This window comes from Dipodomys merriami, unplaced genomic scaffold, assembly GCF_024711535.1.
Source record: "Dipodomys merriami isolate MVZ:Mamm:240054 unplaced genomic scaffold, mDipMer1.0.p SCAF_177, whole genome shotgun sequence".
NCBI classification, from domain to species: domain Eukaryota; kingdom Metazoa; phylum Chordata; class Mammalia; order Rodentia; family Heteromyidae; genus Dipodomys; species Dipodomys merriami.
In genome coordinates this window covers 646289-657500 of record NW_027203126.1, presented here as the reverse complement: position 1 = coordinate 657500, position 11212 = coordinate 646289, and the positions used below count along the sequence as shown (strand labels likewise).

Genomic DNA, 11212 nt, shown 5'->3' with positions numbered 1-11212 from the left:
TCTATATTTTGGAATCATGTCCGTGTGCTGCTTGCTTCCTGAGTCTTAACCCTAGTATCCAAAAAGAGCACCAGTTGCAGGGCTGGGAAGACAGCAGGGGTGGTTGAGGACTGAGGTTGAGTGGAGTGGGTAATACTGATTTCCCTTATTTCCCACTCTACTAAAGCAGAGCCCAGTGGACGGGTGGGCCAGGGAAATGCTAGTGTTGGCAGGGTGGTCAGTGAACTTCAGGTGAGCAGGTTTTGTGTGTGTGACATTGTGCTACTATGGGATTTGAGCTTGACCCTGAAAATTATGGAACACTTTTCATTTTGGTCCAAGACCAGAACTTGAACTTGACACTCATTGGCTCATTGGCTAGCGTTCTCGCAACTGAGCCACGCCCCCAACCCTGTGGAACACCTTATCCAATCAGATGCCCAATTTGGAAGGTTTCTTCTGGCTAAGGGATGGAAGTCAGAACTAGTTCCTTTACCATCTTTTCAAATATTGCCCATGGAATTCTATTCTGCCAGCAGATTAAAAGCATACCATCTCATGCTTTCTTTCCTACCTGTCTCGACCATACTGCCATGAAGCTAGCGGCCACCTTCCTAGTGGAAGGGCTCCCCCCTCCTCCACTGCTCACGTGCCTGTGGGGACCCCCGGGGGAGCACTGGGGGTTTGGAATTCCAAGACTAAGCCACGCAGTGCTTCCCTGCCTTCCTGATTCATTCCTGTCGGTGGGGCTGAGTTCTTCCTGGAGCAGGGAAGAAAGAGCACATGCGGAGCACCGGCCGTACACCAGGTCCATCACCGGTCATTTCTCCACCATCTGAGATGTATGTGGGCTTCGGGCACCCCACCGAGAAGAGGAAGCTGAACCAGGAGGGTTCCTCTAAATAGTCCCAACGTTGGGCCAAAGTCACTGCATTTGCTCCCCTGTTGACTCATCCAGTTAAAATTCACCGAGCTACTCAGGAGGCTGAAATCTGAGGATCGCAGTTTGAGGCTAACCAGGGCAGGAAAGTCCCTGTGAGACTCTCATCGCTCATAAACCACCAGAAAACCGGAAATGGCCGAGCGGTCCCCAGGAGCAAAAAGGAGCTCAGGGACAGCACCCTGGTCCTGAGGTCAAGCCCCAGGAATGACGATGACGACGACGACATGATGATGATGATGATGATGGTGATGATGATGATGATGATGATGATGATGAAGATGGTGATGATGATGGTGATGATGATGGTGATGATGATGATGATGGTGATGATGATGATGATGATGATGATGGTGATGATGATGATGTGATGATGATGATGGCGATGATGATGATGATGGTGATGATGATGATGGCGATGATGATGGTGATGATGGTGGTGATGATGATGATGATGATGATGTGATGATGTGATGATGATGATGATGATGATGTGATGATGATGATGTGATGATGTGATGATGTGATGATGATGATGGCGATGATGATGATGATGGTGGTGATGATGATGATGATGGCGATGATGATGGTGATGATGGTGGTGATGATGATGATGATGATGGCGATGATGATGATGATGTGATGATGTGATGATGATGATGTGATGATGTGATGATGGTGATTCACTGAGGCTAGTAAGACACGCTTTCGAACCCACCATAATGTGTCTCACCGTCCCTCCAGACCCTGCCACACGGACTCGGCCCCCGCCTGCAGGGGTGCGGGAGGATTGTAAAGTGGTGGGAGCAGCGGGTGAAGCGCAGGAGGTCGCCCTTGTCCGACCTAAGTAGAACCGCGGGCGCCATCTGTAGGGGAGGCCTGGAGCATCCGAGGCTTGGCTCTGCCACAGGAGCGCTGTGTGGCTTTGGGCAAGCCACCTTCCCTCTCTGCGCCTGGTTCTCGTCCACACAATGGGGATTCCCATTCGTAGCGCGCGATGATGCCGTTATCGTCACGGACAGGAGAGCTGGGGAGGGAAGGCGTCCCACGCCCCTGCGCCTGCGCACTGAGCGCCTGCAGTTCCCGAGGAGCCCGGCAGGTGGCGCCGCCCGCTGCCCGAGCAGAGCCGCCCCTGCTCCCCGCCCCCCGCGCCCCGCCCTTGCTCCCCGCCCCGGCTCCCCGCCCCCGGTCCCGGCCCCCCTCCCCGGTCCCCGCCCCTCCTGTCACGTTTACTCCTATTGTCACTTCCAGCCACCACCTAACAATTTCTTGTTTTTTGCTTTGTATTTATTTAAGTCCAGGTTCTGTGACTTTGTAGTTGCGCGATCCCAGGGCGAGTCAACGCACCTGGCTGAGCCTCAGTTTCCCCGTCTGTCAAAAGAGACCCTAACACCTCTGTTTGATGGGTTAATGTAAAATAACAGACATGGGGCTGGGAAGCTGGCTCAGTGGTAGAGTGCTTGTCTTGCATGCATGAGGCCCTGGGTTCGATTCCTCAGCATCACATAAGCAGAAAAAGCCAGAAGTGGTGCTGTGGCTCAAGTGGTACAGCGCTGGCCTTGAGCTGAAGAGCTGAGGAACAGCACCCAGACCCAGAGTTCAGGCCCCATGACTGGCAAAAAAAAATAAAATAAAATAACAGACGTACGCTGCCTGATACAGGGGAGATGGTGAAAATCCGGCTTTATCAACATTTTTATTTATGATGATCACTGCTTGAATTTCGGGACAGAGCAAAGCACCTGCCAACCACACATCACCACACTGGCCAGAACACATCATGCAACAGGGCTGCTATTGCTTCTTCTGTGTAACTCTGTATAGGTCACCTCTGCCCTCTGGGTCTCAGTTTCCCCATCTTTAAAATCAAAGGATTTATGTCCAGGTGTTGATGGTTCATTCTTATATTGCTAGCTAACTCAAGAAGCCAAGCTATGGAGGACTCAAGACTAGCCAGGGTACAAAAGTTCACTAAATTCCATCTCCAAAATAATCAGCAAAAAAAGCAGGGCTGGAAGCATAGCACAGGTGGTAGAGCACCAGCCTAGCAAACTTGAGACCCTGAGATCAAACTCCAGCTCATATATAAAATCAGGAGATTAGCTGGTTCCCTCCCAGCTCTGATGAGCTACACAGCTAAGCACCGTAAGCCAGCAATGAAACCAACGTGTAGCTTGGGGCACAAATGAATGGGAGGCTGGATAATGGGCTAACCCTTAACCAGCCCCATGTCTGACATCATTGTCTGGAAGGCAGCATCCTTCAGCCTTGTTTGCTGAGCACCTAACTGTGGACAAGCACCTGAGCTAGGCTGGAGGGGTTCTGCAAGAGGACGTTAGACCCCAAGCCCACAAAATCCTAGTGGAGGAAATGCATACTAAATCCAGAGATCAAAGCAGATCGCAAAGCTGGGTGCCTGTCATCCTAGCTACTCAGGAGCATCTGAAGATCACAGTTCAAAGCCTGCTGGGGCAGGAAAGCCTGTGAGACTTTTATCTCCAGTTAACCACAAAAAGCTGGAAGTGGAGCTGTGGTTCAGCGGCAAACTGCTAGCCTTTAGCATAAAAAACAGGGACAGTGCCCAAGCCCAGAGTTCAAGCCCCAGGAATGGAAAACAAAGACAAAAACAACAACCAAACAACAACAACAACAAAAACTAACTAAAAAACAGCAAAGAGTTGCAGGTTCATGGGCTGGGAAGGTGGCTCAGTGGTAGAGCGCTTGCCTTGCATGCCTGAGGCCCTGGGTTCGATTCCTCAGCACCACATAAGCAAAAAGAAAAAAGCCAGAAGTGGCACTGTGGCTCAAGTGGTAGAGTGCTAGCCTTGAGCTGAAGAGCTGAGGGACAGCGCCCAGGCCCAGAGTTCAGGCCCCACGACCCGACTCCCCCCCCCAAAAAAAAAGAGTTGCAGGTTCCATAGGACAATTATGGAGCTTCGATTTAGACTAGAACACAGACAGGGGACATCTGAGCTGAGATCTGAAGGGACAGAAGATAAGTTATGGAGAGCTGGGAGGCTGGCAGCAGCAAATGCAAAGGCCCTGAGTAAGGAGAGGAAGCACTGTGGTTTTATTTTTTTCCCTTGCATTGCTGGCAATTGAACTCAAGGCCTGGTGTGGGCCTCATAAGCCGGGAAGTAGCAAACTGTAATGTCGAAGAGAGGCAGAAGCAGCCAGAGCTTGGAGAGCAAAGAGGGCCAAGGCGGAGAGCTGCTGAGGTTAGCAGGAGTGGGGTTAGGGAAGTTACCAGCCCTTGTGAGCAGAAGTTGATAAAAATCAATTCACAGTTTATGGAGCTGCCAGCCAGGATCTCAGAGAGTCAGCGAAGACACACTGCTTCCCGGGGCCCAGCCCAGCCTTGGCCTCTTTCCAGCTTTGCTGCCACTAGCCCTATGCTTTGCTTTAACAGCCTGGAGCAGGAAGTGGGGTGGGGGGATCCCCGAAAAATCACAATCCTCTCCAACAGAGTTCATTCCCTCCTGGCATCCACCAAGGGGTCCCAGATGGAAAGACAGGAAGTCCTCCAACCCCACAGTGAGGAGGAGATCCACAAGTTACTTCCCTCCCAGTGGCACCAGCTCCCCAGGGAGGCCGTGTCCAGCTGTGGCCACGCCCACAAGCCACTAGGCCCAATGCCAAGGAAAGGAATCTCAGCCGCTGCTAAGCCCCGTGAGTGGCTGTGACTATGGTAACGGTCATCTGAGGAGAAGGGCTCCCCCCTCTTCCCCCCCACTACACCTGGCCTCAGGTTTCTGCCCCAGGGAAAATTCCAGAAGAACCTCATTGAAGGTGGGTCCTAAGCAGGGTGGGGCCTCCATTCTGACACTGTGGCCAGCTCTTTGTGGGGCCATGAGTATACAAACAAACCCAGCTTCCTTGTACCCCATCTCCCCCATCTCCGTGGCTCCTGGGAAAGGTGCTGAGGGTGTGGGGTGACTTCATGGCAAGAAGTATTCACTCAGCCCAGCTTGTGTGTGTGTGTGTGTGTGTCTGTGTTGTGTGTACCTGTCCTGGGGCTTGAACTGGACACTGTCCCTGAGCTACTGTATTCAAGGCTGGCATTCTACCACTTGGGCCACAGCTTCATGTGCAGTTTTTTTTTTTTTAATGTTTAATTGGATGTAACGTTTGACTGGGCTGAGCACCAGTGGCTTATACCTTATAATCCTAGTTACTCAGGAGACTGAGATATGAGGATGGCAGTTCGAAGCTAGCCTAGGCAGGAAAATCCATGAGAGTCTCATTTCCAATAAACTACTCAGAAAAAGCCAGAAGTGAAACTGTGGCTCAAGTGGTAGGATGCTGACCTTGAGCTGACATGTTGAGGGACAACTCCCAGGCCCAGATTTCAGGCTCCACGGCCGACAAAAAATACAAAACAAAACAAAACAGAGTCTCATGGACTTTCCTGCCCAGGCTGGCTTTGAACTGTGATCCTCAGATCTCAGCCTCCTGGGTAGCTAGGATGACAGGCGTGAGCCACCGGAGCCTGGCTCATTTTGCTTTTGCCTTTGAGTGTGTGTGGGGGGTGGGTGGGGTGGGGGGAGTTAATTGGAGATATGAGTTTCAGGGCCTTTTCTTCCTAGGCTGATTTTGAACATGATCCTGCAGGGTGACTGCTCCGAGGGAAGACAGATGTAAAAAGGAAGAGGAGATACCATGTTCTGTATGCTGCTTGGAACCAGGCTTTAGCAAAACATCTTCTAAGTACTGCTATAAAGGGGAAGAAGACACGGGACCTGAGCACTAGGGACCCAGGACTCTGATCAGCCAGAATCCAGCCCTACACAGGAGCTTCAGAAAACAATCCAGGGGGGCTGGGAAGGTGGCTCAGTGGTAGAGCGCTTGCCTTGCATGACTGAGGCCCTGGGTTCGATTCCTCAGCACCACATAAGCAAAAAGAAAAAAGCCGGAAGTAGCGCTGTGGCTCAAGTGGTAGAGCGCTGGCCTTGAGCTGAAGAGCTGAGGGACAGCGCCCAGGCCCAGAGTTCAGGCCCCATGACCGGACCCAAAAGCAAGAAAACAATCGAGGCTCGCAGGGACCTGGAGTCAACCTGGGTCCATGCCCAGGAGTCCTGGGGGGCCGATGGATACTGGGGAAGAGAAAGGGGAAAGGGCCGGGCTGGGCAGCCTGGAAGGAAGAGGAGGGCCTCCGCAGCAGGGCTCTGACTCCTGGTTTTCCCCTGTGACGTGCTAAGGCCACGCTCGCTCACCGGGTGACAGGATCCGTGCCACCGTGAGCCTGGGAGCACTTGGGGAAGAGGAGAGGACGTCAGTGTCGAGGGACCCAGCACCTCACCGCCCTGTGCGCGCCGCCGTGCTGCTCGTGCACCTGCGGGGCCGGCGGGGAGCCGTGAGCCTCAGCTCCTCTGTGCTCCATCACCTTTTTGAGACAGGGTCTTCTTTCGTCCCCAGGGCCAGCTCGGGCTCCGACCCTCCGATCTGACGCTTCCCACCATGCCCCAGGTCTGCTGTTGGGATGGGGTCTTGAGAACTCCCTCCACTCCTTCCGCCACCTACAAGTGATCCCGGAGCCGTGATTCTCGGGGGGGGGGTCACCTGGCTGGCGAGTCCGGTGGCTTCGGGGCCCTGGCAGAAGTGGCTCCACCGGGGAGGAGATTAACGGATTCGGGCTGCGGGCTGGGCTTCACCGACTGCGCTTAGGGAACCGGCGTGTGCGTGGCCGCCTGGGTGCGCGGCTCCAGGCTGGGCGCGGGTGATATTTAACTCCGGGACTGTCGCTGGGACCCAGGCGCCGTCCCCGGCCTGGACCCAGAGCTGGACCCAGAGCAGGACCTGAGGGCGCGGACTCAGGGCTCGTGTCAGGCACGTGGGGTCGAGGCGGGGCCAGGCGGAAGGGGGGGAAGGTCGGGGCGGAGTGGGCGGAGTCTCTGGGAGGAGTGGGCGGAGCCTCCGTGTGCGGAGGGGTTTCGGGAGGGATGGGATGGGCGGAGCCTCGGGGGCGGGGCCGGACCTCTGGGGGTCTGGGCAGGGTGGGCGGGGCCCCGGGGGCGGGCGCGGGGTGGGCGGAGCCTCGGGGGCGGGGCCGGACCTCGGGGAATCCGGGCGGGGTGGGCGGGGCCCCGGAGGCGGGCGCGGGGTGGGCGGAGCCTCGGGGGCGGGGCCGGACCTCTGGGGGAATCCGGGCGGGGTGGGCGGAGCCTCGGGGGCGGGGCCGGACCTCTGAGGGTCTGGGCGGGGTGGGCGGGGCCCCGGGGGCGGGCGCGGGGTGGGCGGAGCCTCGGGGGCGGGGCCGGACCTCTGGGGGTCCGGGCGGGGTGGGCGGAGCCCGGGAGCGGCGCGCGCCTGGAACCTGAGCCGGGAGGAGGGGCGCGGGCGCCGGGCCGGGTCTCCCGGACCGGCCAGGATTCAGGAAGCGTCGCGCTCCGGGCCGCCGGCGTCCAGCGGTCCCGCGGTGAGTGGGAGTCGGGGCCCGGGAGGGACGGGCCGGCGGGGTCGCCGCGCACCCCGGGGGCGGCCCCGGGGATCCCGAGGCTCCGAAGTCCCGGAGCCGGGCGCTCGGGAGGCGGGGCGGCGGCCCGGGTCTGGCCGGGGTGGCTGCGCCCGGGATGCCCTGGAACCGAGCTCCGCTCCCGGGCCTCGGTTTGTCATCTGTGACATGGGCGCCCGTCCGGGATCTGGAACCAAAGCCTGGGCTGCCGCCGACCAGGGGAGGGGACGGGACGGGGCCGCACGGGACGGAGCGGGGGCCGCACGGGACGGGGGCCGCACGGGACGGAGCGGGGGCCGCACGCCAGGACAGGACAGGGCGGGGGCCGCACGGGACGGGGCGGGGGCCGCACGGGACGGGGCCGCCCGCGCCCAGCTCCGCCATCCGTCCGCCCGGGCTGCCGGCCCCAGCGCTCCCCGAGCCCGTCCACCCCCCGTTGCCGGCGGAGGTGCCCAGGCGCAGGGCAGGGGCCGCCGAGCGGACTCACAGCCGGGACGGCCCGGCTCGCCGCCCCGGCCCGCTCCCGGGCGGGAGGAGGCCGTTCCCGGCCCGCGTCGGCCCCGACGTTCTGAGCGGCCCCCTCGCCGGCCTGGTTCGGGGGCCGGGAGCCTCCGTGGAGCCCCGGGCCGGGCCTGGGCCGGGTGGGTGCGGGGTCCCGGCGGGGGCCTGGGCCGGGGGGGGGGGGCCCGCCCGCCCGCCCGCGTCGGCGCCGCGAGCTTTCTGCCTCCCCGCGTGGACCTTGGGTCAGTGCCCTGGCTGTGTGAGCCCCTCTTCCTCACCCGTAATGGGGGGCTAGTGGACGCCGCAAGGCTGCCCTGGGCCCCGCGCCCTCAGGCAGCCGCCGCTGACCAGCCCCGCACAGCCTGTCTGGGTAGCAGAGGCCGCCCGCAGCCCCTGTCCAGCGAGCGCGTCCTGTCCCGAGGCTGCGGACCCCGCCAGGCCCAGAGGCCTCCCCACCTCTCCGTGAGTTGCGGGGACCGGGGCTCTCGGCCCCCGTGGCCAGGGCTCTCCCGGTCCCGTCTGGGCTGCTTTGTGAAAAGCCAGGTGAGTCTTCACACCGCTGCGAGCTCACAAGTTTCTGGGGGTCCCTGGAAAGGTGCCAGGGCCCCCAGAGAACTCCAGACACCTTCCATTGGCTTGGGTCTGGAGGGAGGCCATGGAGGCGCCTCCCACCCCATCCACCTCCTCTCCTGGCAGCCCCTGGCCCCTCCCCTGCTGGTCAGCACACCCAATACTCAAGGGCCTGGACCCAGCCTGACTCTAGCCTGGAGGACGGGGGTGAGGGAAGGAACAGAGGCTGAGGCTCCCTGAGACCCCATCACCCCCCCACACACCCAGCAGCTGTGGCCTCCAGGAGGGCATCATCCCTGGCTTGGACACCACCCCTCAGCAAGGTGTACACAGATGCATGGGGGCAGAAGAGAATGCTGGGGAGGGAGGGCACACGAGGAGGCTTCAGGAAGCGTTTGATCAGGGTGGTGCTTGGGCCACACCGCAGAGAATAAATGCAAAATGAGAGGAAAGGGCATCCAGGTAAAGGGTACGGTACCAGCAAAGACATGACTCTTGTCTGTTTGCACAACAGCATCTAGTTCCATGTGTCTGCACTGGGTGATGGGAGCAGGCAGGGCAAGGGGTCAGGCAGGGGCTGAGGAAGTCCGGCAGGGAGGGCCATGGTTGTTAGTGTGGTCTAGAAAGGTCCATCTCGCTGCAGAGTGGCACCCAGGCTGGAGGGTCCCCCCCCCCGGGGCTGGGGAAGTCATCCAAGTCTCTGGATGAGAAATGCAGAGGGGCAGCTGGGAGGAGATGTAGGAGGGAGACAAACGCACAAGACCTGTCCTCACCGCGCCTGGCACATAGTAGGTGCTCAGTAAGTTCCAACTGCATGGTTGACTGAGGAAATACTGTTGTGTGTGGTGCTGGGGATTGAATCTCAGAGCCTAAACTACACCCTCACCCTAGGTTTTAAGCTCCTTGGTGTGTGTCTAGAAGGATGAATGCAATCCCATGGACATGTCTACCTCTCCCAGTTTCCCCCAATTTGACTCTGAGGAAGGCTCTTGAACTCTCTGCAATTCCACAAAGCAGGGAGCAGCTCTTTCCTGGTGGCAGCTTGGGTCTGGGAAGCAGAGAGAATATTTGTTTCATGCCAGAGGGCTCTGGAGAAAGGCTCCGCATCACCGAGCTGATCGGAATTCACCTGTTAAAGATTAATCCCGATCTCCAGAGATACTTGTGGTCCCTGGGGGACCTGTGGTCTCCGCTTTGAACCGAGGGCAAGGTTGCTTCGGCCAAGGCCAGCCTGGAATGCGCTGACAGCTGTTGGGAGGGTGGACGGTAGATTGAACACTCTGACAGGCGTGGAGTGTATTTGGAAACTACTCTTGTACCCATTTTCCTGAGTGGGGAACTGAGGTCTGGGAGGAAAAGCGTTGTCCAGAGCCAGCTGAGAAGAGAGCTGGCATCGGCATCACATTGGTCTGATTCCAAAATCCAGGGCCTCAGTCTCCTCAGCTGGCCTTGTTGCCACTTAACCAGCCCCTCTGGGGGTGCCCAGCCCCTCTGGGGTGCCCAGACCCATGTGGAGTGGCTGCAACGAAGAGATGCTGAGACAGGCCCACTGCTCCCAGCCTGGGTGGCCCGGGGCAGCCTCAGTTTCCTCCTCTGTCAAAGGGGCTCAGTTTCCACTTTACCGGGACAGAGCTCATGCCTTCCTGCTCCCTCATCTGGCGCTGGCTCCCCTCATCTCTGGCAGCCTGGCCTGGGGTGCATCCTGAGAACCACGCCCCCCCCACACGCCAGGGAGAGGGGCCGGGGGCAAAGCTAGACTTGCATTTGGCTGAGGCACAAAGTATTTGCCTTTGAGCCATAACATATTTATGGCTGTTGACTGAGCATGAGGCGCCTCAGCCACTCCAGGGCCGGAACCCCGCTCGCTGCCCAGGTTCAAACCCAGCTCCCCGTAAGTCCCCTCACGCCTCCAGCCTCGGTTTCCTCATCTGGGCAGTGAGGGGGTGGACAGTGTCCATTCCAACATGAATGGGTCATGACCAGCATCTACCCTCTGGGCCCTTCGATGGTGCCGCAGCCTCACCCCCTGGAGGGGCAGGGCCATGACTGCAGAGGCCTACTTCACAGCTGAGGAAACTGAGGCTCGGGGAGGGAAACCGTTTTCCAAGGACATCTGGCCCAACGGCACCTGGAAGCCCGATCCTGGTGACTCTGGTCTCCCTGGCAGAGCTAGCGTCTGGCCACCGGCTTCCTGTCTGGAAAGCCACCTTGGATTTGGTCTTCTTGGAGGATGACCCACGACCCCTTCTGCCACTCACTGCTGTGTGACTTCAGGCAGTGGATTAACCCTCTCTGTTTCTACAGTGGTCACCCTGGATTAACCTCTCTGTTTCTAGAGTGGTCACCCAGGGTTTGCTGCCCCCTTAAGGGGAGCTTGGGTTATTCTGGCTGCCATGCCTGCCGCCATGGCCTGGTTCCCTCTGCCTTGGGTGCCCTGGGGTCCCAGGAGCTGGCCTGGGAGGAATGAGGAAGGGAGCAAGGCCCTGCCTTTCACTGAGACTCTCACTTCCTCCCCATCCCTGAGACCCGGGGCTGGCCCTCTGCTTCCCTGTTCTGTCCCCCACCCCACCCTGTCCCAGCCGGTGCTGGCTGTGTGACCCCAGGGAGGTCGCCCCACCTCTCTGGGCATGCTTCCTCCTTGGTAAGGAAGCCCTCAAGCCCTTGCAGGCCTGCTCCGGATGAGGTCAGGCGTTGGAGAGGCCCCAGGCGGCAGGGGTGCGGGGCAGACAGGGCCGTTAACCTGGACTTGTCTTGTTTGCTTTGGGTAGTGA

At 59.0% G+C, this 11212-nt stretch overlaps 3 protein-coding genes across 3 annotated transcripts in view; 2 read left to right on the top strand and 1 right to left on the bottom strand.

Moving 5' to 3' along the window:
* The window catches only part of LOC138829832 (glycolipid transfer protein), a 19282-nt gene extending 19265 nt beyond the window's left edge, over nucleotides 1–17 (top strand). Inside the window, exon 5 of the mRNA XM_070026374.1 lies at nucleotides 1–17. This exon is cut by the window's left edge and continues 991 nt beyond it. The gene's annotated coding sequence lies outside the window, so the exon portion shown is untranslated.
* A 6549-nt stretch (nucleotides 18–6566) lies between these two features.
* Nucleotides 6567–7754, bottom strand: LOC138829817 (basic proline-rich protein-like). The gene has a single exon (XM_070026342.1). The coding sequence runs from the start codon at nucleotides 7752–7754 to the stop codon at nucleotides 6567–6569; it is 1188 nt and encodes a 395-aa protein (XP_069882443.1).
* LOC138829831 (transient receptor potential cation channel subfamily V member 4-like) overlaps nucleotides 7274–11212 on the top strand; it is a 32003-nt gene continuing 28064 nt past the window's right edge. The window contains exon 1 of the mRNA XM_070026373.1: nucleotides 7274–7334. The gene's annotated coding sequence lies outside the window, so the exon portion shown is untranslated. The remainder of the gene's footprint in view (nucleotides 7335–11212) is intronic.